Here is an 18482-nt window from a genome sequence, read left to right on the forward strand (position 1 = left end):
ATTTCCTAAACACACCTCATGCTTTTCTGTTTTGGGAACTCTCTTCATTCTCCTTCCTGTGGCTGAAATGTCTGCCATTACCCACCATGCCAGAGGATCCACAAGCATGCACATAAGCTTGCCTGTTGAAATTGAAACCATCTTTCAAACCCCTTCAAATGCCAACTCCTCCATGAACACGTTACTGATGCCACTCCTCTGACATCTCTATCACAGGCTGTACCTGTCACCTGGTACCTAACAATTCTTTGTATCAGCCATTTGTCTGTTTGTCTCAACTTGTCTTTGTCCTACTGTATCACTTTAGCTTTTGCTGCATAATAAACTACCTCAACATTCAGCAGCTTAAACCAACAGTTACGTATTTTGCCGGTACATCTAAGGCCAGATAGGATCAGCTTTTCTAGGCTGGGCTCAATGGGAGGCTCTGCTTCATGCTATGAATCCAGCAGAGCTTGGCATCCCATAGAGGGAAAGGCTCAGGTTGCCCTGTGGGTTCATGATGGGGCCTGGGGTGAGGGGCCACAGCTACAGTGCAATGACAGAGCTTCCGCTTGTGTCACATTTGCTAAACTCAGCCAAAGCAAGTCACATGGATGAGCCCAAGTCAAGGGATTGAGGAAGTGCACACTGCATACAGTGGAAAAACACTGAGAGTCACATGGCAATGGGCTTGCATGCATAATTTATTACCTTAGAGAAAGTCGGAAATTGGAACAACCCCTACCTACTGTCCTTCACATCCCTTTGTACGTATACACTGTTCAAAGAGTGGGGACTCAAAAGTGTCTTTTCAATGGAATTCCTAAGTACATCTAAACAGGCATAGATAAAATCAGTAACCTCATTCAAGCCATAATGTTAATAAAAACTACAGGCATTATTTTAATAAAGACTAAGAACAATATAGCATTTTACAGTTACAAAGCATTTTAAAGATTCTTTGCAGCCTGCAAAGCACACTGAAGTATATTATCTCATTTAGCAGGGAATGTATGTATTTTGAAAAGATGCCTGGAGGTGGCAATGTCTTCATTGGTTGGAACAACCCTTTCCACTGTGTATTTCAAGCATGGTGGAGAAAGGTGGGGGTTTTTGATAAGGGGAAACCAGTTTGTACTACTCAAAGGGGAACACCTGGGACTCCACTAATTTGTCTCCCTGGTTTTCAAAACGACCTCTTAACTACCTCATCTGGTTCTCAAAATCTTGTGTACAAAGGCGTTGCCAGGAGAGCTTGTTCAGAAGGAGATTCCTGAGGCCCATGTCCAGATCAGGGATTTCCAGGTAGGGCCCAAGAATCTATTTACATTTTTAAAATTTCTTTTTATTTGTGCAAAGTTGTGGGGTACATAATTTTTTACATGTATATGATGCATAGTGACTGAGGATATTTAGGGCATCCCTCACCCAAGTACAATATATTTTTTAAGTATAGTTATTCTACTCTATTCTATTGAATATTGCATTTATTCCTTCTATCTAGAGTCTGCATTTTACAGATGAGGATGAAGAAAGCCAGAGAAATCCTACTAGTGCCCCAAGGCCCGGCTGCCCAGTGGCAGGAGTAGAATTAGCAACCAGAAGTCCTGTCTCCTACTCCAATGCTCTTTCCATTACACTTCAGAGTCCATGAACTGTTTTCTTCTCCCTAACTTGTTGAGTTTCTTTCAGCTCTGGAAAAATCCGAACAAATCTCATTTAAAAAAATGGATGAAGGTATGTTTCCCTCAATAATGTAATTCATGTTCTAAATCTCCCTTTCTTCAAAAGCGGAAAACAGTCATATAACCCAACTCCATTTGTTCTATTTCACTGTCACATCTTTCCATGACACTCATTAAATGAAGATAGCAATGTTAAGAAATGTTAGGAAGCAGGATGGGATCTCAGACCTCTCATTCCCAGTGTCACTTGGAGAAGCGCAAGGCCATCCCATTTTAAATCCCCCAGTGCTTTTAGCCCACTCCTTGGCAATTATTGCACACTGTGGTGCCTTTTATAGATCAGACTGTCTCCAGGGTCCGACCTTTTCAATACTTCAGTCTCCTTGCATCCATCCAAAATGCTAAGTCTGCAGAGCTGGGATCCCCCAGGGGTTCCATCTCTCTCTGCCTCCATTGTGCACAGTTCTGCCCAAATTACTTGACAGCTCTCTTCAACACACTGTTAGGGGAAAAGGTTGGAGAATGTCTGAATATGACATGGCTGTCCAGCGCAGAGATGAGAGGAGGTGGGACAAGCCCCTAATCCATCATCCAGATTGTCTTTTCAAACAGCAGAAGCAGGTGAGATGCCTAAAAGGGGAGAATGTGTCCTGATTTGGAAAGATTTCAGGATTCCTAAATGAGAATTTTGTCCCTCATTGTATTTGTAAGCAATGAGGATTGAAATGGTAGAATATGCTACATTCAGAAATACAGACATGTATAGAGGAAGAAGGCCAGCGCCTTTGACAAGCAATACACTGACAGCTGAAAAAGCCTAATTGCTTGAAGAATCTATTTTAGGCATCTCTTTGAGAACAAAACAGGCTAGGGTGGGAGTGGATGATCCTTAATGCCATTCGCCACCAAGTAAATGAAGGGGTCTATTTCTTCCAATCCAATGCATTAGCACCAAACTTGCCAAAATCATGACCATGTGAGTGTGGCCAGTTATCTTCTCACCAAATCAGGGTGAGCCCACTGACAGAGCAATGGGTCACCAGGTGGCATCCTCCTAAAACAATGGTTTGGGTAGTTTAGCAAAGACCTTAACCATTCAAGCAGTGTCTACACTATGGAATTAGACACTTCAGGGTGGTGTGGGCACTAAGGAAAGATAACCTGGAGACTGTTATACCCATATGTAGCTTGTGTGAAATGAAAAGACCATTCTAGATCAATGATTTTCTAAATATTTTCATTTGCTTCTTTAATGAATGGTCTTCTGTCATTAAAAAAAAACTTATACAGAAGTCCAATATATAAAACTAATTAAGAATCTGAGTACTTCTGGCTGGAGCAAAAATGAAGAGTGTAAGAACTTGATCACTAAGCATCCCAAGCCTTCACTATACCTAATGTAGTACCATAGGCAGTGCATCAGACTACCCATAAGGCTTCCAAGAGCACTGTTGGAGAAATCACTAGACCAGATAATCTCTCATGGTTCTTCCCACTCTAACTTTTCTATAACTCTTTAGTATAAATGAGAGTATATCAATTCAGTGGAATATTCTGCCACTACCAAAATGATCCTTTTGAATACTATGTACATACGCAGCAAACTGTTAATGTTAGGTGTAAGTTTTTTTAAAAGATGTAAAATAGTCATACAATCTAACTGAAATTTTGTGAGAAATTATTTTCATGTGTACAAAACTTAAAAGAGGGTAAGAAAGGAAGAAAGTATTGTGTTAAAATGATTATCTTCAGTTTAGTTTTTAAAAATGTTTAATGCTGTTTTCAATTAAACAAAAATGTATGGTTTCAAAAAATGTACATTTGGTACATGCATTTAAAATGTACAACTGTATAATTTTTCACCGGAGAACAGAACTTGAGATCAGGATGCTTTAGAAGATTTGCATCTGTCATAAGTCAGTAGCCCACCTATTGACAGATAGTTGCATATAAATGCACTTAAGCATCACAAGAAAGTGCCAAATGTTAATAAATCTTCATAAAACATGAATATCATGCCATTCTCTTGCACAAAAGATGAATGTCCTCTATTACCAAGATAGACAAGTCCAAACCACTTATCTGGCATGTGAGGTGCTTCACAATCTGAATCTGGTCTATATCCCTGCTTTATTTCTCATTGCTCCTCAACGCAAACTTTTTTTTCCTAACACAGTTGCTGGGAGTGAAGGGCAAAATATTTTGTGCCTCAGAGAACATTCTGCACAACTAGAGGGGTGCAGAAGTCACTCACTGAGTAGAAACCAGAGATCTGGTCAACAACTTAGAATGCAAATGACAATTATCCAGCCCAAAATGTCAAAAACATAGAGGTTGAGAAACTCTATTCTAGCGGATCTGCTAACTACTCTCCAGACATATGACCTCAGCTTTGATCCAATTGTTCTTCCTTCCAGAAGGATCTATTTCGCTTTCTTACTTGCCAATTCAAACCATTCTTCAAGATTCTTCCATCCTATCTCCTCCAGGAACCCTTTTCTGGGAACACCAGGATGATGTGAGACCTTTACCTTCTAAGCAGTCCTAATACTTCCTTCAATACTCTTTTGGTGCTTTCCATTTCTGGCCATGATCCCTCTGAGACGTGCAAGAATTTGTCTCAACATTTGCATCACATCTGCTAAAGTACATATGATCTGACACAACACAATCTTTAGTTTGAGGACTTTTGAATTTTATTTAATTTTGCTAACATCAAGCCAGAAATATTTTTCCTCTAAAGATAGTAGTTTTAGCAAGTATCATAATAAGCCATATGCTGATTGCTGGAAAAACAGGTCAGAAATATGAACTCTGACTATGAGGCAATGGGATTTGAATGTTGAAAAAAAGTGCAGATGCTTTCTAACTTGCTTAGTTTCAAAGTGATGCTATGTGCCATTTGCTACCAAATTAACAAGGATAGTCATTTATTCCAATTATCTCCTCTTATTATAAGCTGTTTTATTATTAATTTTATAGCTGGTATTTATTAAGCACTTACTGTGCTCCAGGCTTCTAAGAAGAATGACATTCAGCCAGAAGGGAAAGGCAGGATGTAGCATCTGGTATCCTTTCTGACTGGTGAAACACTGGTCACAAAGGTTAAATGCAACTGCCAAAAGCCACATAACTATTAAGGGCAGAGCTTTTTATTTAGAGCCCAAATATCCCCACAGGTGTTTATCCTTACTCACATCACACTCTTCTAATAACTTGAAGTTTATAAAGCATATTTTCTTTGTAGTCTGAAGAATTTAAGGGTACCAACTAGCAACTATATGTGTCCTTAGGCAAATTACATATGTATCTCAAGGTTACCCTGTTCAGTCATGCCAATCTGAAGAGAGATGCTGTGTGCAACATGTCTTTACTTACAATAGCACCAAAACTGAACATTCATAGGAATAACATTAATTAAAAACATGTAGGGCTAATATGAAGAAAACTTTACTAAGGAATGCACAGAATGGAATAAAAAGACAAACTATGTGGCCAATAATCAAAACTGGATATTGAAAAAAATTCCATTATTTTCAAATGAATGTATAGCTTTGCTGCAATTCTAATCAATAGTCTAATTAGTTGCTTTATGGGGAGGAAGATATTTTGAAACATGACAAGGTGATTCTAAATTCATTTGGATGAATCTATAAGTAAAATAAGCCAAGAATATTTTGAAAAAGAAGAGCTCTATTTTTGTTTTATTTTGTTGTATTTTGCAGAGAGGAGACTTACCCAGCCAGACACTCTATTGTGTTATAAACAACAATTAAACACAATGTGTTCCGGCCACAGGGCACAGAAGACTGACCAGTCCAGTAAAACGAAAGCTGCAAAATGCCACCGACCTTGAGACCTCGAGGGCTCCTAACCGCTGACCAGAGTTTACCTTATGTAAAAAACCATCAGAGGAAACCAGTCCAAAATATGGGCACAGAATTAAGTGAAAAGATGTTCACTGCATTTCATTTCACTTTAAAAAAAAAACAGAAATCCTATAAATCTTAAAAATATCCATTGGTATGGAAAATTATTAAATTATTAAAATGATTAAATTGTTATATAGTCACTAGATGAAATAGATAACTATTAATATGAGATTTCTAAAATATATTGTTCGAAAATGCTAAATATTTTTATATCTTTTATATATATCTAATATCTAATATATATGATTGAATAAGGCAGCATTTCAAATAAAAAAATTGTATTTACATGATCACAGGCTATAGGTGTTTGATAAACATAAAGTAATAAAAAACATTATAAAGGGAAAATGAAAGATTCGATAACATAAATTTTTGTAAGTATAAAGTATGCTAAGAAGCATAATGCAATTAAAAGCCAAAGAATAAACGGTATAACATTGAAACAAAATGAGAGACAATATAAAGAACCCATAATAAAGAAGAAACAAAAACCGATGGTCACATAAAAGAAAATACAATGGTTAATAAATACACGAAAGCATGTCTAAACTCACTGGTCTGATAAGAAATGCAAATTAAAACAAGGAAAACCCATTTTTTGCATATTAAAATGGATTACTTCTTTAAATTAAATGTTTATGTGGTATAGTGAAATGGTATTTTAGTTGTAGTGGAAACAGGTGTAAACTCTTTGGATTTGGCAAGACAATATTTTGATATATATAGTTTGGTAGTCTATTCTAAAAAATAATAATAATAATCAGACCTTGAACAAATAATTACTTAAATGTTTCTAAAACAACATTATAATACTTACTTTAATAGTAAAATTTCAGAAGATCAATATCAAATAACAAAAGAATGATTACATGTATTATATATCCATAGATTAGAATACAATTCAATACAAGCTTTAAAATGTTTAGAAAGAGTAGAGGATGGCACAGGAGAATGTTCAATTTTATTTTTAAAAGATATAAAATTTTATCAACAATATGATCTGAATGATAAAAATTTAAATATATGTTTAAAATTATACTATATTATAATAGGCAAAAAAGGCTATGAAGACATAGTTGATTTTTTAAGAGGTATTTTCCAGGCAGTAAAATTATAGGTAATTATTTTCTTTTTATTTTCTTGCCTTCCCTTGAATGATTACGAGATATATTGTGTTTCCAACCAGAAAAAAAAAATGGCTAGTGTGTGTCTGTGTCTTTTAAACAATACATTTGTATTTCTGGCATTGCCTCTCCACTTCCCCGACAAGCCTTAGCCACTTTTGCTCCAGGACACCTCTTGGTGGAAGTGTCTCTAGAAATTTTGCATTCCTTCCCAAGTTGTTCCCTGTTTTACATCCTGCTATGGACTGAATTATATCTTTCCAAAAAAAAAATATGTTGAAGCTGTAACCTCCAAACTGATGGTATCTGAAGATAAGGCCTTTGGGAAGTGATTAGGTTTGGATGAGGTTGGGGCTCTCATAATGTGATGAGTGTCCTTACAAGAAAGTGCACCAGAGAGCTTGCCCTTGCTCTCTCTACCATGGGATGATACACCCAGAAGGTGGCCCTCTGCAACCTGGAAGAGGGCCCTCCCCAGAAACCAACCATGCTGGCACCCTGATCGCACACTTCCAGATTCCAGAACTGCAAATTTCTGTTGCTTAAGCCTGGAACCAGTCTGCGGTATTTTGTTTCGGCAGCCAGCACTGACTAATGCGCAGCCCCAGACCAAACTGGAACAGAATAATAACAGATTTCCTCAACAGGGAAGAAAGGATGGTTTCTCCTGCATGCAACCAATCCAACCTGCATTTTAAACAGCCTCCAAGCCTTCAATTTGGTACCTTCTCCTTGGGTGCTGAGCTCAACATTGACCTCTTCTCTCTCTAGGCCTCTCCATAGCCCTCCAATTCTCCTACTCCTGCTCATGGAAGTGAACAACTCATCACCACCAACCTATTCAACTCTCCCCATTTTTTAATGTAACATGCAAGTACTGAAGGCAATCTGAGTTCCAGGAAGATGGCAGTAGTCCAAGTCCGTTTATGTGGGGGCTTTCTGACCCACCACCCTCATAGGACAGTAAGGCCCTGAAATCTCACCCACTGTGACAAAAGTAAAGTTTGCTCCCCTCTGCAAGTTTATTATCAGTGAGTGAAAATAAAGTTAGATTTCACTGTTCTGAGCAAAATGAGTATTTCTCATGCCCTTTGTGTAATCATCTGGGTGGAATAAGTATTTGGAAGCCATGTGCCTCTAACTAAGGAATCACTGGCCACAAAGCCAGAGAAAGAGAAAACAATGGTGTTTCCGGTGTTTCCATGTGCACTATGGAATTTTTGCCACACTGGATTAGGTGAGTGGATGTGGCTGTCTTTGAATTCCATGTTTAATGCATACAAATCTTTTCAGATCTCCCAAGGCAGGACCAAACATGACTCCCACTTTTCATAGCAAAGAAGTCATTAGCTACATATGCCTCCTACTTCACATAACTCACACGTACTCAGCATAATCATAAAGAGTCTGGCACGTCTTGACTTCTTCCAAAGAGTTGACCATTCTGTCTTGCTCAGTGCCATGGCTAACTACCACGTGCACCTTATGAACACTGTATTTTGGTCTAAGCATTAAGACAGCTCTTCTACAGCCAAGATGCAACCACACATACAGCATGGGTAGCCCCCATCAGCAAAGTAGAAACTAATTTCTGCTTGCAAGCTGAGCTTTCACATTTCCCCTCCTGACCTTGCATGTATTATTTTGAATGTAATGTATTTTTAAATTGCTGCACCATTTTAAAAATGTAAAGGAGAGCTGAATTAAATATTATTTGTGGCATACCCTGGTTTGCAATGGCCTTAAAATCTGATCCCTTATATCAGGTCAATGCCTAAATCCCATTACTTGAGATTGCTAATGACTGTGTTTGCAAAATTGTAGATGCACATTTAGAGGCAGCTTCAAAAATTCAGCCCATAACGTTAACTTTGTTTGAAAAGATCTTGATTTTCCAGGAAGCCATCTCAAGCCATTATGTCTGTTCCTTAACTCTGGCTCTGTCATGGATAATATATTAATAGCCTAAGAATGACTTGGCAGCTGACTCTTCAAGAAACATGGTCCAGGGTTAAAAGAAGTTCCTAAATGAATAGAAGGAGCCCACTTTTGAAGCAAATTATAGGATATATTCCAGAACAGGTGAGATCTACAGAGCTCAAATTCAGGCAAGAGGTGCAAGAGTATTCACTCCAACCACATTATCTCAAGGTAACCATCCCCAATTTTCACTTCCTGCTTCTCTGCCCGTCATCCTCCACCCACAGCTGCTATTAGGCTGACATGGGTGCCTAAAATCCAGGCGATGTGATTTATATTAGTACTTCTAGTGAAGCATTAGTACTAATGAAATTAACACTTCTCTAAATGAGCATGTACATACATGACTTACACACACAGATATTTACAATAAACAATATTCTTAGTAAAAGCAATCCTTCCATCAAAATATAAAATAATAAAGTATGACAAAGTCAGGCAATCTCCTGATATTAAGTAAGCCTCACTCAGGTTGAGGATAGGGCTCTGAGGTTTGTTGATCAACTGTCAAATCCCATAGAGTCTGGGCATAGGTGTCAGGAATACCAGAACATAGTGATATTTTTCTATTTCAAGGACACACCCAAACAATGGGCAAAATGAAATATCTAAGGTTGATACCAATGAAGAGGAAACAGAGGAAGTAGTCCAAGACAGAAGTAGTTGTATGTAGACAGGAGGCTATGTGTAGACAGAAGTAGAACCTTATGTTCTAAAATAAACAAGCAAACAATAAGGATCAGAGAAAAGCGTATTGGTTATCTCTTAATAATTCTGTATAACAGATTACTACAAAACTTAGGAGCTAAACACAACAAATATGTATTGTCTCACTGTTTCTGTTGGTCAGGAATTCCGGCACAACTTAGCTGGGTGCCTCTGCCTGAGGAGGTCTCTTACAAGGCTTCTATTAAAGTGTTTGCCAGGGCTGAAGTTTCATATGAAGGCTTGACTGGAGAAGGATCTGCCTTTGAACTCACTCATACTACTGTGGTTAGGATTCATTTCTGCATTAGAACTAAGCTGTCAGGCCATTAGTTTCTCACTGGCTTTTGGTTGGAGATGTCCCTCCATTCCTTGCCACATGGGAGTCTCAATAAGGCAGCTAACAACATGGTAGCTTGCTTTGAGCAAGTAAGCATGAGAATGCACCCAAGATGAAAACATTGTCTTTTGGTAACCTACTCCCCAAAAAACTCATTACCTCTGCCATATTCCATTCACTAGAAGCAAGTCACTAACCCAGTCTATACTCAAGAGGAGAAGACTATAGACTGGCAGGATTTCCAATAGGCAGAGATCAGTGGAGCCTACTTGGAGGCTGTCTCCCACAAGGAAGAAGTAAATATTAACTAAATAGACTGATGCTGCCATATGTTACAGGTGGGAATATACAACAGAACACAGTTTGGGTGATATTTTGAATGACAGGTTTTAAGATGTTCAAAATGTGTGTGTGTGTATGTGTACATACATACACATATACACATATATACATATATATAGTTTTTCTAGTGTTCTATTTATTTTTAATGTCAACTTTTATTTTAGAATCAATGAGCACATGTGCAGGTTTCCTACAAAGGTATATTGTGTGATGCTGAAATTTGAGATATGACTGAACCTGTCACCCAGGTAGTAAGCATAGTACCCAATAGGTAGTTATTCAGCCCTTGCCCCCCTCGCACCCTTCTGGTAGTCTCCAGTGTCTATTGTTCCCACCCTTATGTCCATATCCAAGGTTTAGCTCCTGCTTATAAGTGAGAACATGTGGTATTTGGTCTTCTGTTCCTATGTTAATTCACTTAGAATTATGGCCTCTAGCTCCATCCATTTTGCTGCAAAGGACATGATTTCATTCTTCAAAACGTGTATATTTTGATATGATAAGCTTCTTCTTATAGTAGTGATTAAACCAAAAATACTAAACCTTAACTAATATTAAACCCTAACTATTACCAATTCTCCCTCCTCCATGTTGTAAGGAATGTGCACCTAAGGAATATTACACTTAATTTCTGGGGTGGGTGAGGGTGATAGATGGAGGGTTAAGGAGAGAGGGTAGATTGTTTTACATAAGAAAAGCTATGATACTTGGGGAAAAGTGTGTGGGTGTAAGGGGAGTTCTGGAAGAGGATGGACTGTGGACAATAAATCACTGTGACAGAATAGTTTCAGAGTCCACGAAAGGGAAGGAGAGGATGAGAAAGTAACTCCCATGCTGGTCAGGACAGATACGAACAGAGGAGTTTTAGGAAGACTCGTGTGTTGGTTGATGTAATGCTTCTTTGTAACCCTCTTCAAGAAAAGGCTCAGTAAAAAGCTACTTTGCTGAAATACTTTTAGTGTTGAATTGGGGTCTTATTATTGAAATGTGACACTGTTGAGACTGCAAAATAATGCAGTCAAGTCTTTATTTGGGATACCTAAAACACTGGTCCAAGAAAATAATTATTGATATTAAAGACCTATGTATACAAATGTCAATAAAACCATTACTTATGATCATCAAAAATGTGAAAATTTTCAATGTATGATAAAAATAAAACAGCAATAAAGCATGTATCTTTGTGTAATAAAATATTGCACAAATTGAAAATGGTTATAAAGACTTTATAATGACACAAAAATTGTAAGGATAGAACATTAAGAAGAGAAAGGCAGATTATACACACTCACATGTATATATTTAGGCTACATATAAAAGAACATATGCATACAAAAAGAGGCTTGGAAAACTAAGAACATGAAAGATTGGAAAGGAAAGACTGTCATGAGAGGGTTTTTAGTCTGTCTTCTTTTTCGTTATCACCACTTTCTCTTTTTTTTATTATACTTTAAGTTTTAGGGTACATGTGCACAACATGCAGCTTAGTTACATATGTATACATGTGCTATGTTGGTGTGCTGCACCCATTAACTTGTCATTTAACATTAGGTATATCTCCTAAACTATCTCTCCCCACTCCCCCCACCCCACAACAGGCCCCGGTATGTGATGTTCCCCTTCCTGTGTCCATGTGTTCTCATTGTTCAGTTCCCACCTATGAGTGAGAACATGCGGTGTTTGGTTTTTTGTCCTTGCAATAGTTTACTGAGAATGATGGTTTCCAGCTTCATCCATGTCCCTACAAAGGACATGAACTCATCACTTTTTATGGCTGCATAGTATTCCATGGTGTATATGTGCCACATTTTCTTAATCTAGTCTATCATTGTTGGACATTTGGGTTGGTTCCAAGTCTTTGCTATTGTGAATAGTGCCACGATAAACATACATGTGCATGTGTCTTTATAGCACCATGATTTATAATCCTTTGGGTATATACCCAGTAGTGGGATGGCTGGGTCAAACAGTATTTCTAGTTCTAGGTCCCTGAGGAATCGCCACACTGACTTCCACAATGGTTGAACTAGTTTACAGTCCCACCAACAGTGTAAAAGTGTTCCTATTTCTCCACATCCTCTCCAGCACCTGTTGTTTCCTGACTTTTTAATGATGGCCATTCTAACTGGTGTGAGATGGTATCTCATTGTGGTTTTGATTTGCATTTCTCTGATGGCCAGTGATGAGCATTTTTTCATGTGTCTCTTTTAAAGGGCACTTCCCTAGGACCTCATGTCTACACACACCAGGAGGGACACACTTTGTTTTTCCATTCTTCCTCCCTTCCCTCATGGCCTTTCTGAAAAAGCAGATGAGAAGCTGCTGGCACAAACATCACTAGAAACCCATAGTGTGTAAGCTGGCCTTAAGCAAAGTACAATACAGACCTAGAGCCCAACATACCTACCTTTACACACCAGCCACTTTTCATCCTAAACCAGGCATCATAGCAGATACAGCAGTCTTCAAGATACACATTCCCTGCATTGCCTAACATGGCCTGATATAGAACTTCTAGTATGTCTGTTGTCTCCTTAACGGTTTCCTAATGCTCAAGCCAGTCCATGTTGCAATCCAAATATCTCAGAAAAGGGGTAAGAATTGAAGTTCCTGATACCTTAGAGTACATTACTTTATCAGTACAATTTCCTGCAGCAATGATAAAGAAGAGGGACATAAAAGGGACTTAATTCTTTCAAGAGAGAGAATAATTAAGGAGGGGAGGAGGGAAATCAGTAAAGAGGATGCATTGGAGACATTCCCTCCCTATTTTAGGATACCATACAAGTGAATGTCATCAGAGACCAGAGGCACTTTGAGGTCATTCCAGTTACACAGAGAATTCTGGAAGGCCTAGAACACCTATGACTTCATTGGAAAAGATGCCCAAAGAGGCTGAGCATGTTGGGAGAGTGCAGAGCCACAGCAGCAAAGCTGTGAATCACAACAAGTATTCACATTGGATGTGCAAAGGAAAAAAAAATCTTCCCACTGCAGAATATGCCTGCCTGTTAAATATCTCCCAAGGGAAGAGTGGAATACTATTCATTTGTAGCTCAGTAGGATATATTTTTTTAAATATTAAAAAAAAAAAACAACAGAAAAGCTTTTCCCCCATGACAACAACTCTGCCACAGCAGAGCCTAGGAAGAATGAAGGGAATATGTTAAGGACACTTACTCCATTTATGTGCTCTCCATGCAAATTATAATTTCTGAAGCAGCTGAGGTTAAAAAAGTGGGGGGAGCATTAGACAGCCCTGGTGATTACTTGGTGACCAGGTATCAAGTGAGTGGAAGGGTCCCATAGAAACAAGGAATGTTCAAGTCAGTTGTCTTTCTTCTTGTGGCATGAGATTGATGGCTGAGTCACTCCATGGTGTAAGATTCCTAGATGACCTATCTTGATTGGATTAGAACATCCAGAATTCATAAAAATATTTCCAGATGAAGCTCTTAGTATTGATGCTAGTGAATATTATATTCCATGCTCTGCCTAACCCACAAGCAGGGTGGGGCACTAATGAAGAAGCTGATAATAATGGTAACTCCTTACTACAATTTCCAATGTACTTTCACGACCACTACAACAATCATCACTGTAGATGACAGAACAGATGAGAGACATGCATGCGGTTCATTCTTTCTGTTGTGTCCTCGTCAGAAATCACTTCTGGAGCACAGTGTTCTGCACAAATCCCCCTCTAATCTGCTACTTGCCAATAACTGAGAGTAGCATGGGAGAAGAAACCGGACACTCATGAAGGATCTATCCTTTAGACACTTGCAAATGTCCAGCTTATAAATAACAATATTTCTGCATGGCCACAGGACCAAAGCTGTGAATCACAACAATCAAATATTGTTATTTGTAATATTTCTTCTGAATCCCATGTTCGCTCTATTTGTCTACATACCACAAGTTAAGTCTTTTTAACATCATCTCTCATTTCAATGTCTTGTTTTTACCATGCCTGCTTTCTGCTCAATGTTTCCCAACCATCCTCAATACCTCTTCCCTCTACACCCTCTCTCCCAAAGAAATCATTTTCATGCATGTTATTGTTTTGTTTTAGTTGATCACTTCATAAGAATTATAAGAATTATGACCCAACAAAAAGTAGAGAACAATAATGTTCGGCTGAGATGTGGATTCTTGGCAATAAATCAGACCCATTCAGTTGTTATCACATGCCCATGGGCATCAGCCTTACCGTACATGAGATTCACATTTGTGCCCAGCAAAATGACAATTCACTTATGTGACATGTTCTTTAGGACTGGTAATAAACATAGTACTTAAATCAATGGAGAAGTGAAATTGCCCAGTGTCCACTTGATACATCTGCTCCTTTCAATAACCTTATGAAATTGACAAGAAAAATACTGTTCCCATTAGATGGATGAAGGAACCATAGTTTAAAGAGGTCCCACTTAAGCCAAGGTTTGTTCAATACCTGGAGAAACGCATATTTTGTCTTTTCTCAAGGAGATAACAAGTTAATATTTACATCTCTAACCTGTACAAACCATATCTCTTCAATATAAGTGGTTTAGAGCTTTAGAAAACCTTGAATTCTGTCTTTGGATTAAAAAAAAAGTCTATGTAAAATAAGCTCTTTTGCCATGACTCATACGACACCTAAAAGAATAATCACGGTAATTTTATATCAGATATGGAGAAGTGATCATTACAAAAATGGAATATTCAAAACTACCACTTGGCTAGCCAGCACAGGCATAAACTTTTATATTTCCTTTTGGGGGCATATATGAAAGAAGCACAGAGTGGAGAAGAGACAAAACACAATTATCAGGACCTAGGGGCTTGTTCCTTTTTAATGCATAAAGGAAGAGGGTGGATGAGAGCAGCTGGAACCTTCTCCTCTTTCTCTTTGCAAAATATAGGAAAATGTTGTTTCTTATGCACTTAATTTCATTCAGACACAATGGCACAGCTCATCTATCCCAGTGTGCTTTCCTCCTCTACTAACCTGACTTTCTAGTTGGCCAACTGCCTTATCATCTCAAGAGTTTGTTCCAGAAACAGCAGAGGGCTCTTTCTTTCGTTTTCTTTCTTTCTTTCTTTCTTTCTTTCTTTCTTTCTTTCTTTCTTTCTTTCTTTCTTTCTTTCTTTTTTAAATGCTGGACTTCTGAGTGGTGGCATACTGAGAAACTGGACTATCTCAGCTCAGCAAAGGCTGTAGTTCTATAAGTGAAATAGCAGAAAAACAAATATTTCCTTTTTCTGCCTTAGTCTATTAAAAAACCTCCATAGTTCCAAATACAGGCAAAATAATAGTTGCAATAACAGCTACAGATGAAATAATAGTAGGCCTGTAAGGGGCAAACATGCTGGAGATAGTCCAGGTGTTGAGTCAAGAGCAATACTGACAACTCCCTTTTCTCTCCCAACTACTCTGAACCATGTACAAAGAACAAAACAACACAAAACAACGAAACAAAAAAAAACAGTTGATTTTTCATAGAATGCTTAGGCAATCTTCATTTTAAAATCTAAACATAGTTTTGTGGATGCAGAGGGAATGGGTTGAAGCCATTGCTTCCACAGATGTTGGTATGAATGTGTGTATGTACAAGGTATTTGTCACCACCATCCTCAACACACACATACCACATCCCTAAGTTGTGTAAGGCATAAATGGCTATCACATGAGTTTTTAAGGGAGTGTTCATAAGATATTTAAAAGAGATATGGAATGAGTACAACTTCCAACAAAAATTTTTTTTGGGACAGAGTCTCGCTCTGTCACCCAAGCTAGAGTACAGTGGCCTACTCTCTATGATGGCAGTGGCCTAATCTCTGTCACCCAAGCTACAGTACACTGCAGCCTTGAACTCCTGAGCTCAAGTGATCCCTGCATCTCAGCCTCCTGAGTAGCTGGGACTACAAGGGCATGCCATGGTGGCCAGGTCATTTTTTATTTATTCGTAGAGACAGGGTATCACTATAATGACCAGGCTGGTCTTGAACTCCTGGCCTCAAGCAATCCTCCCACCTCAGCCTCTCAAAGTACTGAGATTACAGACATGAGCCACTGTGCCTAACCAAACCCTTTTTTTTTTCATTAAGCATATAATTAAGCATTCTATATACTTTGGTGTATGCCTCTTAATCTCCCTTCCTTTAGCCATCACTTCTGCTAAAATGAAAGCAAGATAAAAGTAAGAAGCATTTTCATGTTATAGCAGGCAAGTGTAAAAGGCAAATTTGTACAAAACTTGTTACAACCAAGGTAAAAATAGTATGCATGCATAAAGGAATACTAATTAATAAAACACTTCCTGATTAGGAGGAAGGACTTATTTTCCATTTGAAACATGTATTCATTCCCATAAAAGGTTTTTCAAAATATGCCCCACAGAGGTAGTTCTCAAGGATTTATCACATGTGATGTGAGAAAAGGATTCTGTAGTGAAATAAGTTTGGGAATCAGTGACTTCAAGTTTGGCAGAATTCTTCATTCAGCGCTTCTCCAGAGTCTTTAATATCCTAACATAAATCCTGAGTTTCCAGGAGTATAAAATTGAATTATCATAACCTGAATTTATTTGACCACAGAAACTCTTATGAAAGAAGAAGCATTTTGTGGAACTGCTGTTCTCCAGAGTACATTTTGGGAAAATACTGCTTTTTAGAATATATACATAAAATATATGCACTTTTCCAAAAAGAGGGGGTTAGTACATAGCAAAGAGCACCTAATCATGACCCTTCTCACAGAGCTCTTTAAGCCCAGTGCCTCTCAAACTTTCATGTGCACATGAATCAGCAAAGGATCATGTTAAATGCAAATCCCAGTTTCGTAAGTCTTAATAGGGCCTGAGATTCTGCATTTCTAACAAGTCCCCAGGTGATGCTGATGCTGCTATTCTACAAACCACTCTGTGTAGCAAAGGACTGGAACACATTTGTCTGCAAGACCTGCAACTGTCCAGAGCTGTCTAGAGTGCTACACTGTCTGATAATTCTTTATCTAAGAAGTAATGAGTGTGTAGATAGGGCTTACCAATAAAACCTGTTGGGTGTGATGCGTTCATGCATGAGTTGCCACCGTCTTCCAAAGTCCATGGAGCTGTAGAGCTGCAAAACAATGAAGTGAGAATGTAAGTCTCAAGCAACCACTGCTGGGCATGAATACAGATTTTTTCCCTGCACCATCCCAACACCAGAGTGCCCAACACACCCAAGTAGGCATTTATTTTATCCAGATAAAAAGGTAGAAATACGACTGTGCCATGCTTATCATGGTATCTTCTAGCATTACGTAGGTTCTCAATATACATCCAATCAACTGACACTTTTGAGCAGAGTATAAATACACTTCTGATGGCCATCACTGTCTCCATTAGGAGTAAATAAAATGATGTCTTCTTTTTTCTTCAAATTCCATGTAGACTCTGGCTCCAATTAAAATATTTCAGCAACACTTATTTAAAAACTATTTATTATACATTTCTTACACGTAGGACACTCTGAGAGTCATGTAGACAAGAAGAGGCAGATTCTGTGCTCCCAGGAAAAATGAGACTACATATAAAAATGCTCATCAGCTGATATATGAGCCAATATTACATGCAAAATATTGTGCTTTTACTTTCATTTCTTATTGCTGTATAGATCATCTAAATGAAATGGAGCTCTTCAATGTCACCAAAAAGACCAGGCTCATTCACACTCCTACGTTTTTGCAAGATGGCAAGGCTAGGCCACTCTTCTTATTATTCCATGTTCGCATATTTTTTGAATGTAGGGTCTGACGACCCCTTTATAACACCTTAGGGATAAGCCAGCATCCCTAGAAGTAACTAACTAGCAGTATTGGGTATATTTTCAATTGAATGTCTAGAAGTAAAATATCTGATTCCAACTGCCAATGGAATAATAATAATAATGATAATAATAATAATTCTACCGTGTTGTTCTTTCATATACATTTGAGCCTTACAACAATCCTGAAAGGAAGGTAGGGCAGTTATTACTAACTTAAATCCCTGCTCTTCAGCATTTTGCAATCTGCCCAGGCGGAGTTAGTTACCAAGCTTCCACAGTGCCACCACTGTATTTACTGCCTGCCTCTAAGAAGTTGTTCATAGTAATCCATTGCTGGTTGGCATGTCTCTCCCCTGCTAGACTATGAGTCATAAGGGGGCAGGGATCATGCCTTAGTCACCTTTGTGTATCAGTAGTTTTACAATGCCATGTGAGAACATAAACACCTCTAACAGGTGAGAACATAAACCTCCTATTTCACAATTAACAAAACTTAATCTTGGAGAAGATAAGTCTTGGTCAAAGAAAGTAGGATTTAAGTTTTCTGATGCCTGGCTCAAGTCTCCTTCCATGGAATCATGACCCAAGTTTATCATGA

The 18482-nt window shown here is 38.2% G+C and overlaps 1 protein-coding gene across 1 annotated transcript in view; it reads right to left on the reverse strand.

Annotated features, from left to right (window-relative positions):
• SORCS3 (sortilin related VPS10 domain containing receptor 3) overlaps window positions 1–18482 on the reverse strand; it is a 639289-nt gene that overhangs the window by 211888 nt on the left and 408919 nt on the right. The window contains exon 5 of the mRNA XM_055249892.2: window positions 17121–17194. Coding sequence (XP_055105867.2) covers window positions 17121–17194 — 74 coding nt within the window. The remainder of the gene's footprint in view (window positions 1–17120; window positions 17195–18482) is intronic.

The sequence above is a fragment of the Symphalangus syndactylus genome, chromosome 2 (genome assembly GCF_028878055.3).
Source record: "Symphalangus syndactylus isolate Jambi chromosome 2, NHGRI_mSymSyn1-v2.1_pri, whole genome shotgun sequence".
Classification (NCBI taxonomy): domain Eukaryota; kingdom Metazoa; phylum Chordata; class Mammalia; order Primates; family Hylobatidae; genus Symphalangus; species Symphalangus syndactylus.